General features: G+C 24.7%; 1 protein-coding gene across 3 annotated transcripts in view; it reads right to left on the bottom strand.

Moving 5' to 3' along the window:
* Positions 1 to 17,134, bottom strand: part of LOC129611567 (homeobox protein 2) — a 95,403-nt gene that overhangs the window by 27,915 nt on the left and 50,354 nt on the right. For all 3 annotated transcript variants that reach the window (XM_055524766.1, XM_055524764.1, XM_055524765.1), the window contains exons 5-7: positions 10,224 to 10,421; positions 7,574 to 7,825; positions 7,231 to 7,353 (exon numbers count right to left, since the gene is read on the bottom strand). In XM_055524766.1, coding sequence (XP_055380741.1) covers positions 7,231 to 7,353; positions 7,574 to 7,825; positions 10,224 to 10,421 — 573 coding nt within the window. The remainder of the gene's footprint in view (positions 1 to 7,230; positions 7,354 to 7,573; positions 7,826 to 10,223; positions 10,422 to 17,134) is intronic.

Here is a 17,134-nt window from a genome sequence, read left to right as displayed (position 1 = left end):
TCGTTTATCTATTAAAATTACTATTTATTATTATTTTTACTTCTCAAGGTTGACTTTGACACATTTGCAAAAAATCGGTTTAATTGCCCTTATCATATCGATCTTCTACATTTTTTGAAAAATTTCAATGTAAAATCTTAGGCGGAGCTCGAGCGGCTATAATAGTTTACATCTGTAGTTCGCGAATATGCATTATAGCTTTCAAACTGTTGAAGTTGCAATAATGAATTGTTCAGAACCTTTTTTTTAATCGAGAAAACTGTAGAACGGTATACCAATGGTTCGTTTCAAACTTATTGTCGAGAATTTTTAAAAAAACGTTAATTATCTCAAAAATGTCCGGTATTTTTGTTTTTCGATACGCTATACAGCTATATCATTCCCTACAAGCTTGCAATACATAACTTTCACATCACGCGTGCCGTTTTACAAGTAAAATGATAATATAATATGTAAACAATTTTTTCGATTTCTGTAAAAAAGACGATTATACTAAAGAAGAATCAAAGACTCAAACCTGTAATTGCTTTTCATTTACTTGTATAATGAACAAAACTCTAGGTATGTGAGAGTATTTTAGCAACTAGCACAGATATTGAATACGAAATTTAATATAATTAAATTAAAATACTTCAAGGTAAATAGATTTTATATATTTTAAAGCAGACAAACATTATAGTATTTTTCTTCAGGAAAGATGAGAAATCAATCGAAAAACCATTCACGTCTTCTTTGAAATTCAATAATTTTTCTTGTGTTTTTTTTTTAGAAATATAAATCTCTTAAGGTTTCGTTTATAAATAGAAAAATTTAATGATTTTGAAAAACTGGGGATTGAAAATCAAATTAAATTTTTAAATAAGCTTTCAACTTTTAAGTATTTAATTTTATTATTTAACTAGGTTTAGGTTGATTAAATTAATAATGTAATTATTTTGCTATAAATAGTTGTTAAGATAGCCTAGGTATTCAGTGCAAAAAGATGCTGTGAAGTTCGAATAACAATTCATTAATTTAAATCAAAATATAAATGCTTTCGGCAAACGATTTCTAATTTCAAGGATTCTAATTTGGAAAACTTTTATAATCCTTAATTCAAATTTTATTTTTAAATTTTATAATTTCATGTTAATTTCTGTAACTTGGTTTTTGAGGTATTCGAAGCGAAAGCAACTAAAAATAATGGAATAGTTTATAGCTTATTTAAAGCAAACTGTAACCCCCAAAGCTTAGTCCCTAAAAAGTATGCATATTTTTGAATAATCATAATTTATTTGAAATTATGCAAAAACCAAGAAGCTTATAATTGTTATTATACATTGGACTAAGGGGTTCACTTATATTTGAATCTTAACACGTTTTTTTTATTAGCAAATTGAAAAAATATTAATTTTTTTTGTTATTTAACTCCTATGTGCGCACTGTTAATCTCGTCTTCTATTAAATTTCTAGCTATAAAAGTAATCGCAATTGAAAATATATGAAATTTAATGATGTTCTATCCGAGCAGCTCGATTTTTGCCAGAATGTTAGTTAACCCCTCTATCCACTTACCTCTTCACCATTGATTTATTTTCAATTTTATTTAATCTACATTCCCCTTTCTTTCTTTTATTTATTTCATAAAATTTTATTAGAAACAAAAAGCTTAATAAAACGAGAAATTTTAACTAGATTCCCATTTTAGTATGATGAATAAAAATTCCAAAAAATTGTAATATTTCCTCATTTTTTCTGTTTTTCGAAAATAATTACCAATTCTAGTCCATATTGCGGACGTGAATGCCAGAGCATTCAAATTTTAAAACCAATTTTTATTCATTTAATTCATTCATGTCACTCTAGTTGAAAAATATTATCTATATCGTAGTGGATGCTATAACATTCATTGTATATGTAATGGCTAAAATACAATGTTCTGACTATTCTTATAATACATGTCTAATCAGATTTGAAATATTACAACTGTAGTTTTAAAAATAGTTGTAGCCTTTATATTTTTGTAGCTCCCTGAAATATTTTAGCGTCCGCGAACGTGTTAATCAAATAATTATTTCTAAATTTATCACTTTATTATTTTTTCATTTTTTTTAAACTTTAAAATAAACTGTGATTTTAGATTAAGTTTAAAATTCCACCAAAAAAAAAAAAAAAAGAAAACCCCAACATATTTAATAAAAGATACAAATTTTCTCCATTTAATTTAGATTTAATCTTCTTTCTATTCATTTATTCACTTTCATTTTTCGAATAAAAAAAAAAAAAATTCTATTTCACATAAAACAATAAGAGAAGCCACCGCACAAACTGGGAATAAAGAAAGTGAAAAGCAAAAATAAATTTCTAAAATAAAATTTTAAAAGGAGTAAACCAAACACCAAAAAGGAAGAATTCATATAATAGAAAAGCTGGAATAACAATTCCGGCGCAATAACAAAACTAATACAACCAGTAAAAATGAACAATAATTCAATGAATTCAACTAATGCACTCATGAATAATTTAATTTTTCGTGTTAATAAAACAAAAAGAAGAAAAAAAAAACAAAATGAACAAGAATGGCAAGAAAAGTTTTCCTTTTCATTTCAAAACCAAACTTTTTCTTTTCTGTCTTTTTTTTTTCACTTTTTAGAATCAAAAAAAAAAATAAAAACATAAACAAAAATGTTAAAGTGTTATAAATTCAAGTCACGAAAAAATTGAAACAATGTTCTTCAAGCTACTATAAAAAAGGATGGCATATATGAACAGAAAAACAAAGCAATAAAAAAGAGCAAAACGACAAAAAAATAAGAGAACAAAAAATGATTAAAATGAAATAAACTTTTTTTTTTCTTCCTTACTTTTTACTTACACCATAACCATACATTATAGTTTGTGTATAATGTGTAGTGGACCTTACAACTAAAACAAGGCAACAAAACAAATGAGAATATTATAAAAAAAAAACAACAACAATAAGAACAAGGACATGAAGAATGAGCAACACAAAAATGTTAAAATAATATTATGATGAAAATATTACATACACTTAGATATCTTAATAATATCCTTATGAAATATATTATCCTTTGAAAAAGAAAAAACAATAAAAAATCATGTACAAAACTTTTAGAAAGGCATTTTAAGAAAAAGTAAATAACAAGAGTGTGTTTACTGAAGCCTTTCTTGTTTTTTTTTTATATACGAGTATATAGTAAATCAGATAAAAACTATATATAAGGTTTACAATTTTTTTTATTTAAAAAACTATACAAACTATTGTTGTTATAGTCGGAAGGATAAACATACACGACTATCATGAACAAACAAAATGAAAAAGAAAAAATGGTAAAAAATAGACAAAATCAAAAAAAATTAAATGAGAGAAACAAAAGTGAGAAACGTTATAGAAAAACTTAAAAAAACAAAACAAAAAAAAAAACAACACCTACATAAAAAAACTTATGAATGAAAGAATAAAGAAAGGGACGAAATATGTGAAGCATGTAAGTTTTGTAAAACAAAAAAAAAACAAAAAAATAAAATAAAAATAAAATTAACCTAGACTTTTAGAAATAAAAAGGAAAATATGTTCCAGACTACAATGGGATATGATATAGATAGGTTCTTTGAAATATTTTATGAATTTTGTGGCAAATCAACTGGGAATATCCAGATTAGATTAGGTAGTTCCAGCATCTGCTCTGAAATTCTTATTGCAATAAGGTTTTCTATTAAAATCTCAAACAAATGCAGTGACAAAAGCGAACTTCTACTACTATTTTTACCCCCTTTATAAAACTTTATTCTTGATTTTAAATTTAATCTATAACTAGTGATTTGTTACAATAGCTAACTGTAGGAATAATGCCGAAAAATTCAAAATTTTTTTATTTTTGAATATAGATTTATAGATTTGAAAAACCGGGGTAATAATATGCCGCGACAACTTATACGACCTAAAGGAAGGTCATGGATATGGACAATATCCGCTCCATATAACCGGGAATTATAACAATATGTGTTAATTTTAAAGCTATATGAAAAAATCCAGTTCATAACCTGTGGTTACATCACAACGAGAAGACGGTGACGATGAAACGTATATGTTAACAATTGACGCAAAAGTCGTTTGGCAAACATACCCTTATGTCCATTTGATTCTTTATCATTAATACAATGCCAAATTTATATGTTCCAAGTTTTAACTAAAATTTCTATTCAAAAATTATCGACAAAATATATTTTTAGTTCTCTTAACTTCATTAAAAAATGAATTATAAACTTTCCACAAAAATGAATGATTATAAAAGATTTTTCTTTTTATTCACCCATGATTTTATAATACGAAATAAACATAAGCAAAAAAAAAAAATTACATAATAAACCCTTTTATATACATTTAAAATGAACACATACAGATGTTTATGTATATTGTAAGAATATTTTTTGAATGCATCATTAGTTGTTATCCTTTTTGTTTCTTTTTTTTTTTCTGTGTAGTGTTGTGTTGTCTTTTCCGGTCTTTTGTAAAATTTTCCATCATTTTGAAAGAATTACTTATTTATGACGCTTCTGTAAAAATGTTCTTTTATTTCTCTATGTATCATCTGTTTCCGCAACAAATTTTCTTGTTCCCATCATCTATATAGAGATGCTCGTCAATGTCCTTTTAAAGTAGGGTATTTTGCCTTTTTTTTTTTTGTTTTTGTTGTATTCAGAATGATAATAATAATCATGATTAAATCAGTTGATGGTTCAAATAGTTATTTAAGTGAGATACTCATTCAGTAAGTATATGATGGCATATAAAATAGAAGTATTTTAATGTAAATGGAAATATAAAAACAAAAGGAAAAAATAGAATCGTAAATGAAAAGATAAAAATTTCCTTCTATTATCTCGAATTTTCAACTTTTATCTCTATACCTACCGGATTCTATATTTTATGTGACACTATTTTTCGTTTTCGTATCAGAAAAAAAACCTTTTGTATTATTTAAAAACATACTGCAATTTTATAAGGGGAGGTTAGGGGTGGAATATTCTCGAATAAATTTTGTTCTTTGTTTAAAAGATTTCAAGTGTCAGTAAATAAAGAATCAAATTTAAAAGTAAATGAAAACACAGTGTTTTCCAAAAAAAAAATTTTACAAATTTGTAAAAGAAAAAAATTTAATTTTCGGTTGTCAATATCAATGGCGCCTCACATGGGGGCCAAAGCGTTAATTTAATAGCAATGTTTTCTCGTAATGATTTTTTTTTAATTAATCTACAGAAAACTTTTTTTTCAAGGCGATTAGCTGAGAGATAAGCTTCTTTAGGTTCTGATTCTACTTTACATAAAATTTTTGTGAACGACGACTACCAGCTGAATGATGAGATTCTGAATAAGTATGTAAAGAATTGAAACACTGTAATGGAATTCCCAACAATTTAATAATGGTATTAAAATTTAATTCAAACCATTCTATAATAATTAAGTAGTTGGTATATCAAGATAAAAGCATGAATACTAACAAGCCAAGGTTTTTTTTTTTAACCAAATCAAATTCTTTTCTTTTTTTCTGTTTTCAAAAATTATTAATCACACTGTCCGCTCATGTAAATGTATAAACATAAGTACTTACATACATTGATGAAGGTCTCAGAATAATTCAAGTAATTTTTTATAGACCCAAACGATTTACTTATGATTTATTAGATTCTTATTTTATTTTAGTACAATTCATATTCCCTTATACAAGGTCAGTCAGTCTTAAGATTTGTAATTTCTCATGTTTTTCCCAGATCTAGCATATAATACTGGAAAAAGGGATAATGAATATTTAAACACATCTGAAGGATACTAAGTACCTTTTACTTTTTGTGTTTTTTATTTTTTTTTTTTTTCATTTCATTTATAATGCTTACATCCTTTTTCTTTTTATTTAATAAATATTTCAAATTACATTTTGTAATTTGGAGCTGCTGTAACAGCGTATTTTTTTTGCTTTTGTTTTCAAAATATAAAATATTTGTAGAGTCGTTATACAATGTTATTTATTTCAAATATCATCATCACCTTAACCAGAATAAATTTTTCTGAAGTTATTATACTTAAAGTACTTTAATATAGGTCAAGTTTTTAAAAGGATATTATTACGAAATGAAGATAACTTTTTTTAAAATAAATTTTTTTCCTGTTTAATTTTACTTACGAGTACACCCTAAAATTTTTGAGAATTTTCAAGTGTTAAAATTTAAGATGACTTTAAAAATATTGGATGTATAATAGAGTTTGTTTTAGAACCAATTGCTATAGAATTATTATTTTTACGATTATAGTTATCACAATTTATATTTGTCTTAAAGTTCTTAATATTGTGATAAAACCCAATGGAATTTTAAATTGAAAAATAATATTTTTAATACTAGTCAAATATAATAGCATTCTTGATTTTCGGTTTTTATCAACGCGAAATATTTTTGATGTCTCACAATCAAGTACTCAATGATCATGTAACCCACACTCAAAATGAGCATCTCGTTCTCGATGATGTTTTTGATGTTTACAAACGAAATAAGTGACAAAAATTTATAATAATTAATGAACAATTTAAAAATGATTAGATGCTGAACTCAATAGCTTCGTTTTAAAGAGATAAAAACGTTTTCTGCGACGTAAGGTGTCGGGGAACCGATTTTGAAAAATTCCTTGGAACAAATACTAAATTGATTAAAATCACTCTTTACTCTACCTCTTGTACAACTACATTTGATCTCCTTCGGCTATGACTAATCCGAACATCGGAAATACTAATTTTCCAATTCTTTGGCAACATTATCGACCTGGTCCATTAAGAACTGCCCGCATGCTCATTCATTGTTATTTAAACCATATTGTTAAATTTTATAAACCAGTTTTGTTTGAAATAGTTTCGAAAAACTAATTTAATAAATAATAGCTTCTAAAATTAATTTTAACCCTATCAAAAGTTATAGAATTAAAAATTATGGAAAAAGAATTCAATTTCTCTAAAGTTTTATTTTAATTTTTAAATTTTATCTTTTATTAAAGGATGCAATTTTCAGTTAAAATATAAATTGGCCTTGTTAAAAATTTTTCATTTTGTGTTTTATGTGTTATTATTTATTTAAATTAAATAATAAATTTTTTGTATTAAAAATTAAATTTCAATAAAATCATAATTTTCATGGGGAGCAATTCAAAAAATTTTAATAAAACAAAAAAAAAAATTCACTTACCAACACATGATTTCATATCACCATCGATATGATAACCCGGAAGACATGAACAATAGAAACTGCCAAATGTATTGATACATCGATGAAGACAACCACCATTTTTATCGGCACATTCATTGATATCTATATCATAAATCATAAATAAATAAAAAAGAGAAAATAAAATATAAAAGAAAACCACAAAAAGGACGTTTAATATCATCATAAATAAAATAATGAGCAAAACCTCACGTTCTTTCTCAATACATGTATGTATATGTGTATATAAATACAAATAAAAATATAAATACATGATAAACATGTATATTATAAATTTTTTATATTTTATTTTTGTTCTTTTTACCTTCACAATCCGCTGTACTAGAATTATGATAAAATCCATCAGCACATTCAGTTAATGTTTCCTCATAAATTGATTGTTCAGCACCAAAATCAACTAAACACGTGTACGATCCTGGCGTATTTATACAACCAAATTCACAACGTAATTCTGAACTATCATCACTTGCTTGTTCAGCACATTCATCAATATCAACACAAGTTTTCCAATCTTTATCCAATGTATATCCTTCAGGACATAAACAATATGCTCGACCTATATATGTACATATATGTACATAAAATGAAAATTGAAAAACCGAAAAATCAGTAAGAAATGTTGTTTTTAATATTTTGTGTATTTCGTTTGCTTGTTATTTGCTTGAAACACAATAATAGTGAATTCCAGCGAATAAAAAAAAATAATAATAGAGAATATTCTTTTATTTATATAGATTTTTATGTATGTGAAAATAAATATGTACATATTTTATAAGTATTATATCACGAGTCTTATATTACGTGAATAAATAATAAACGATAGTATTAAGTAAATAAATAGTTAGCGTACATATTTGCATAATAAATATATACATATAAATACAGACATATTATATGATATCAGTATTAACATTGAATAAGAATACAAAGAATTTAATTGGAATGTAGAAAATATTATGAAAGCAAAAATTAACTTGGGATATAATTTTCGTGCACCTACTACACAAGATATTTGATTAATTAAATTCATTTATAAGAATATTTTTTCGAAATATACCAGTAATTAATATTTTAAATATAAATATAGTCTTTCAGAGCTATTTGAGGCTTCGAACTGGAAAATAAATGGCAATGTTAACATAATTTTGAGCACGTAATTCAAAATAATTAAAAAAAAAAAAACTGATGTGAACAGCACAGTATATTTTCTGGTTTGAGGTGTTGCACAAGATTATAGAAATATTTTTTAAACAGTTGTTTCAAATTTTAAGGACTCTATAGTAAGAGAAAACGATGACCCACCTTCTATGCTCATGTTCGGCACTTACTTGGGTCTTACTTCTTTGGGCACGCTACGGACTTAGCGGATGTAAGCGTTAGGAATTTGAACCGATTTTTAAAGGGTTCGGGCTGGTTCAGACGTGGAGCCGGAGGGAAGAGATCCGGCGGTACCACAACGGGCCTAGTTGGCCTATATGTACTCTTCGGGGAGCCGCGACAACCTAACCTAACCTAACCTATAGTAAGTATTCAGAAAACCGAATCGAAATTGAGATACACGAATGCATACACAAACTGATATCTCGCTAAAATAGTACATTTAGGCTTCCATAACAGGGAGAAATGCATTTCTGCCGAAAACTTAAGTTGTGAATTTTGGTATCGAACCTCTCTTATTGTATGAAATGCGGTCTGTTAATAAAGAAACATACTATCATTTTTTTTGGCATATAGTAAATGAACTTTGGTATGTTAAATGTGTACACAGTTTCTATTGACTCTGATTACTAGTTTACCCTAATTAATTATATTATTTGCATGATATATGTAAAATGTAAACATGTAAATTAAAGTAATAATACATATAATCAAATTTTGTTATATAAGGATAAGTTGTTATTGAAGAATTTGCTGGTTCTAACAAATTATCGTAGAAAATATTTATGCAATGTTATTAAAATACGAGTAGTAACAATTTTTGAAATTAGGATTAGTTGAATAATTATAACAAATCAGCTACAGTGGAAATATTTTTGTTAAACTAATATTATCAATTTAGAATTTTGAGCTTTAAATCGTTAAAATAACATATCTAACTATAAAATGAAATATCTAACTATAACATCTTCAATTCGAAGGTCCACGTCCGAGTGAAGTTTTATGCGTCACGAAGATAAAGAAAATAATACCTGGTTTATCCGGATTATGAAATTCCCTATCGATTTATTAAATCTAGTATCGGATAAAGTTCAACCCGCGTATAAAGTTAACAATACCGCGTTGATTGAAATTTAAGAATAAAGTAGCTACGGGGTCCAAATAATTAACATATTTATTAGATTAACAATGTTTGACCTCTTGTCTAGTGAATTTTTTTATTTTAATTTATTTTAAATAGCATCTTCTTTGAAAAAAGAAGAATTCTTTCTTACAAGAAATATATTTTAAATGTACTTTTAATAAGAAGAATGTTAAACTTTACAAATTTAAGAACAATAAATCTCAGCTAATAAAAGAATACTTCAGAGTGTGTCTACATACTATACTTATATATGCCGGTATAAATGATTAAATCTAAACTATATACCGGATCTCTTTATTATGCGAATTGTTAATTTTTATACATAATCTAATTTCCTTTATTTTACATTAACATAAAAGTTTCCAATTAAATTTTTTAAAGTTTTTATGTAATTTTTTTAATAGTAAACTTTTCTAATAAAATTTAAATAGCTATACACTTGTTTTACTTACTAACTTATGCAATTTAACTTTGATAATATAAAGTATAAATTTGTTGACTTTTAAATATTTTCGAATTATATATGTATTGCAAATACATACACGAAAATATTGCATATAAATTATATTTAATTATATGCATTTTTTATTTAAAAATTATCCTAGTATATACACTGTAGTATACTATTTACACTTAATAATAAAAGATTTACCCATTGTATGTATACAGGTATGTGAACATCCTCCATTATTTTGACTACATTCATCAATTTCCATACATGTATGACCATCAGTATTTAAATGACTTCCTGGTATATTATCACAAGAACATTTATAACTTCCCATTGTATTAATGCATATATCCTGACAGGGACCTTGTCCATTCCTTAATGATATACATTCATTTATATCTAAAAAGAAAAGAAAATTATAATAATTTTTAAAATGCAAAATATTTTCTTTAAGGATGATAAATTAAATTGTGCCATATACACATAAAATCATGATGAATATACATTATGTACAATACATAAATTTATGTATATGTATTTGTAATTATATTTATGCATTTATTATTAAAATATATAAAATAAGAAATTTAATATTTTGCTTTATGTACATAAAATTGCTTATATATTGACTTTTAAATTAGAATTATGGAATATTAAGAATTCTTTATGTAAGTATTTTGTAGAAAATAAATATTATCTATAAACTTAAAGGGAATTAAAATTAATTGATGGGAAAATTAAATACAGAATTTATAAAATTAAACATAATAATTTTGTATTGAAATAGAATTTGATGTGATCAACACATAAGCAACGGCAATTGTTCCATTTATTATTTGCTCGGATATAACTGGCACTAAATCGAATTAGGTAAAGGTTCTGCCCCCAAGAAAAATTTTTCATTTAATTCTTTTTACAATAATTATTGTGTTTAAATACAAAATTATAAGTACTATATTCTATTATCTTTAATAAAGTCAATTCCGTGACCCTGACATGCGTCAAAATTTTAATTAAGTAAAACCATTTGAAATTGACCACGTGTAAGACATTTTGTTTTCGTTTCTCTATTAAGGGAAAGTGTATCTTCCGTAGAAGCTCGAATCTTTATATTTGATACGATAACAATACCTCAATATAGTACAGAATGCAATCGTTAATAGTCATAGTATAAATAAGAAAAAAAATTGTATATACTTTCTGTGTGCGTATATCTACATAAATATTATTCTTTGGAAGTGTATCATTAATTTCAATCAAAATTTTGAAATAATGTGTACAACATATACAAAACTTTTAATATTATATTTGTTCAATACACACAGTTTAAACTATAAAGATTTTAAATTCCGTATAATTTTTGATATTACATTTTTAATCATAATTTTCATTAAATACAAAATAATGTACTTAAACTTCTTAAATCGCATTACATAAATTTAATTAATTTATTTAGTGAAAATATTTTTTATTTTTTATATTATCATTTCAATAATTTTAAATTTAAAAATTAATTTTTGATATTAAAATTGTACTTTAATCTTATTTTGAATTGTAAAATTGAAAAATTCATTGTATTTGTTTAAAATGTATTTAAAATTAAGTAATAAATAGGACTGTAAGTTGCACAACTTTAAGACCGTGCTTGAGTCAATAATACTCGTGGGAATTTTATATTAAAAACTCTCTTGTGACAGGGGGATAATGATGCTGTTCAGGTAGTGCAAATTCTAATTAAAAAATTTGTAATATAAAAGTAACGACGATATCTCATTCTAACTTGTTCATAATGAATTTTCCTAAATTTTTAAGACGTTGGAATACTATTATGTAATAAAACTGATAAGTTATAAAATATTACTGTTTGTAATATTAATACGGACAATGTTTTTGACAAAATCATAATTAACTTCATTCAGATTTTTTTTGTAAAGAAATTGTCTACTGTTTTTTATTAAAATGTGATATGCACGGAATTCTAGAATAATTTTGATTATTGGAATGATATGAATTTCTTTTTTGTTAAAAAATATTTCGTTATAAAATATAACGACCTTAAATTATTATTTCACAAATCCACCAGTTGAATCCGTTTTCATTTTACTATACAGTTAGCACTGATTGAATAACACAGTAATAACGAATCGCCTTTAATGATAACTTCATCAAATACTCAATTATGCTGCACCATGGCACACAATTGGACATTTTATGAATGAAAATTGTGTTGAAAAAAAATTATTTAAACCCATTTTTAATTTTAAGGAAATTCGTAAGCTATCATCCGTGATATGACTAAAACCTAGCCATATTATAAAGAATAGGTGCTTTTTTAAACAAATTTTTCGAAAATGATATTAATGCAACTGAAATATGCATAATATAGAAAAAGGATTTAAAAATAGAAATTCTGGTTTTGTTTTTTTCAAAGAATTTGTACAAAATTATTGAAAAATATGAATTGAACCCTTTTGTGTATTATATTTTAATATTGAGTTTCATTTTTCTACATATTATGTAGTAGTTTATAAAAAATATGTACTTTGTTTGCAATCTTAACAATAACGTAACATACGAATGTGTGGTTATACGAACACTGAATATAACTAACGATACAATGGTTTCCACATGGGTATTATAATTTTTTTTTGCATGCACAATCTTAAATTCAATATTATTTTATACTTGTTACTAGTTATTGATGTTACCAAACGTATACTAATATAAGTTGAATAAACTTCTATTATTTTTTCCTGTAATTTTGATATACAAAAATGTATCACAGAATTACAGCATACATACATATAGATATTGAATTTAAATTCAAGTTACAAGATTAATTAAAAAAATTCATTCAAACAACGTAAAAATTTTTATTAGTCAAATTAATGTTTTAGTAAAACTAGGATAATGTTCGTTCTTTTTTGTGGAATAATGATCGTTCGTTTTGTTTGCTTAACCAAACAGCTCAAAACTAAGCTTCAGTATAAATATTAACAGCTCAATGAATTCACAACTCAAATCAGTTAATTTACGCTTGACACGAATAGTATTTAACCTGCGTTATTGTTTGATACTTTCTTTATACAGATAAATTTAAAATGTGCCCCCTTAAGTATGTAATTTTACATTTATTCATACAGCTATCAATAAAATAACAACGCTTTTTATAAATGCAGAAATAAAACCAACTTTAACTATTTAGTTAATTAATATATTTTCAATTGCATTACTTGAAAAGAGAAATTTAAAAAAAGAAGAAAAAGTTCAATTTCAGGTAATTAATTTCATAATTTTAATAAATCAAACCTTAAGCAGTTTAAATGTAATATGTAATCGGAAACTCCAACTACAATCTTAAATTTCTTGCGTGTTTTCTTTTATTGATTTACAAAACAAAAAAAAAGTACCATTACAATTTCTTTTCAATTTATATTAGAATTACAAATTGTATTTTTTTTTTCTAGAATTGAATTTTTATTTACTTTTTCTACCTTAATACAATCATACATGTAGTATCCTCAAATATGTAGTTCACTTCAATTTACATTGGCACATAAGAAGTTTTCGTGTATGTGTATATGCCAATATGGAATTGCATAAATTTTCATGCATTATATTTCTTACATAATGTTCAATTTTATTGTATACATACATATACAAGCACATACTGTTTATATTTAAATAATTTTTGTAAAATTCTATTGTTAGAAAAGAGACCAAAATAAAATAAGAGAATAATAAACGTGCAATATAAGAAAGAGAGAAAATTTTAAAGCAAAATAGAGATAACAATAGAAAGATGAAGTTGGTAGTAAATGTTCAATAAAAGACAAAATGTTATGCAACATTTCTATTTTTCAAATTATGTTTTTGTTGTATTACATTGCAGCTTATTATCATTTTTATTAAATTGAATTTATCATGAATGCACAATGTTCATTTTCTATTCCAATTGTCCATAGTTGGGCTATGCAATGTATACATAATGTATGGGTATGAGCAAATCTATATATAGTAGTACAACAAAACCAGAAAATTAATAAAAGAAGTAAATATTTATGCTATATAAACAGGATTTTTATCTTTACAGCAAATAAGTAAGTACCTACATGTAAATATGTTAATGCTAGTTAAGTGATTTAGAGATGGTAAAAAACCAGTCAAATAATATAATTTAAGGAAAAACATTTTATTTGTTTTGCAAAATTATAAAGAAATCGAAATGTTTTATAATGGTATAGATAACTAGTACACACAAAATATGTGCTCTTTAGGATATTGACAACAAACTTTCAGGAAATACTCGTATATGAAATGAAAATAGTTCTTGCACGTTTAAAGAAATAAATGGTTGAAACTGTTTCCAAATTCTACAATTTTTTATTTCGTGCTTATCTATGAGGAAAAATATTTGACAAATTTCTAAAAATCGGAAAATCTTTAAATTCAAATCTGGATTTTAAAAATTCCAACTGTTCAACTAGACTACGAATGTCTAAACCCAAGGTAAAGTTTTAAATATGGCGAAATACTCTATTTTTCTATGAAATATTCAGTTTGAACCGCTTATTTCGGTTAATAATGCAAATTCTGAAATGAATGAGGATAACCGATGCAATATAAATGTGAATTAGCGAAACAGTGGAGTATGAAAATAAAAGCTGATTGGATTATTATGAGAAAACATATTCAGTGTTTGATTCAAATGTTTAAATAAAATTGTTTGATTCAGTGAAATTTTAAATGGGAATTTGAGATTCGGGTTCCTGTTCAGCTTGTAGCTGCATAGTCTAAATTGGGCCAGAAAAATCGAAATATCAGTGACTATTAAAAAAATTTAAAAAAAAATATATATATATATGTATATACAAATGTTCCTCAGCCCAAAAAATAATTTTGATATTTAATATCTGTCTGCTTTTTCTGTCACAAATTAATCTGAAATTAAAAACAGAAGTTGAAAGAAACAGAAAAATAATTTAAATAAATTCACATAATAATAATTAATCAAAATCATCATCACTAATAATTAACTACTGTCAAACAAAAGAAATCAGTTAATTCTTCCTCAAAACTAATTTAAATTTCTTTCTAATTAAAATTACGTAATAATTACTTGCATAATTTTATGTAAAAATTAATACCAACTTTTGTTGCATAATCGAAAAATCAAAAGGATAATAATGGAAAGCATAAAAAGTAATTATTGCCAAGTGAGATCTTATAATGTTAAATAAGATTATAAAATTGTAATAGAATATTATCTATACTTTTCCAAAAATTTAAAATTGAACCATGTACTTGACCTAAATTACAAAACAATAGAATTTCAATTCATTAAGAAAATAATAGCTCTATCGTTCTTTTGCCAAAAATTCAATCTCTTCACCATTTTAATCAAATGAACTATACATATATGTACATAATTTTTTAGTAATATTTTTGTATATTTGTTTGTACTTTTCCTATATTTTTAGCAATCCAAGTGCTAAAAATACTATAGTTTATATTATAACTCAATTAAATAGATAATGATTGACCTTTATATACTTTAGTAAATCGATATTGAATAATGGCTATGGAAGCAATTTTTAAAATGTTCCATTCTCTTTATCCTATTTAAAAAAGAAATTCCACTAAATAAAAACTTTTCATTTAAAGATTTAAAAATATGTTCTTACTATAATAGCTAGGATATTTAGGTCGCAAAAATTTTGTTTCTCCTCCCAATATGAAGAAATGACCATTCTTTTGTATTTTTATACAATCTCGTTCAAATTAAATTTGTCGTAACTTAAACAAAATGGTACAGAAAAATATGCAGTATTTCGTAATAATGTCAACAAGAAAGTTTTAAACTCAAACCTGTATTTGAATCCTAAACTAAATACCATGAGTCTGTATTGTCACAATTTAGATTTCGGGATAAACATATTTCGATTTGTTGGCGATAACATTTCTCTACAAGGAGACATTACAATTTAATATTATAAATATTATTACTATTCTCTTGGAAATTAGTAGCCTATTGTTAATTTTCTACGCCTAAATTCAAGATAAAAAATCAAACAGTTACGGCAATTTGAACACCAACTAACAATATGAGTCGTCAACGTTTGCGTTTGCATAAAGTTACAATATTTGAAAGGTATAGAGCAATTGTAATAGAAAACTCAAAATCCTTGCCCCGATACCATTAATATCACCATAATATTATAATTGAACATAATATGATGTCACAAATGACATTAAAGTTTAATAGCTTTCGAAAACACACACATACATGTACTACCTAAATATATTTATTATAATAAAAGTAATAAAATCTAATGAATTTAAATTTTTACACATAGTTATTATTAAACCTTAAAAGATCATAGAAATTGAAATTTTCTTCATAAAACAAAGAAGTATATTCACACTTTAGATTTTATATTAATAAATTCTTTGTATGTATACATATGCAGCTCATGTAAATATTCGTATATATTTTGAATATTGTATGCTTTATTTAAAAATTTCAATTAAATTTACTTTACTTTAACCTGGTAATCTTTAACTGTAAATTGCTATAATTAAACATTAAGATTTCGAATTCATTAAGTGTAAAGCAAATATAGTATAATACAATATAATATATGATATTTATGTAATATGAATATATATATATATATATATATATATATTATATGAATAATATTGAATACATTATATACTCATACATGATTGTAAGAGCAATAATATACACTTACAATCAAACAATAAAGATATATTCTCTTTATATTCGTTGTTTACAATATAATATGTGTAGATTATATTATTACTCCAACATAACATAGATACAAACATTCATAAACAAAAGAAAAGTATACAATTTTTGTTTGTGGAAAGGATTCAATTGAAAATTTGAATCAGATATAACAGTAAAAAAAATCTATAAAACAAATCTTTCTCCCGATTCATGCGATTTTTTTTTCCATTTGGAAGAATGATTTTCCTGTTCAAATTGTAATACACATAATATATGATCACATATTTTGGATGTACATATGTGTGTACAAATATACACATATTTATAATAAAAATACAAAAATATCAGCGATAATTTG

Source organism: Condylostylus longicornis, unplaced genomic scaffold, assembly GCF_029603195.1.
Source record: "Condylostylus longicornis isolate FDR11 unplaced genomic scaffold, ASM2960319v2 ptg000053l, whole genome shotgun sequence".
Taxonomy (NCBI): domain Eukaryota; kingdom Metazoa; phylum Arthropoda; class Insecta; order Diptera; family Dolichopodidae; genus Condylostylus; species Condylostylus longicornis.
Note: the sequence above shows the minus strand (reverse complement) of the source record. Positions and strands in the feature narration are given on the sequence as shown.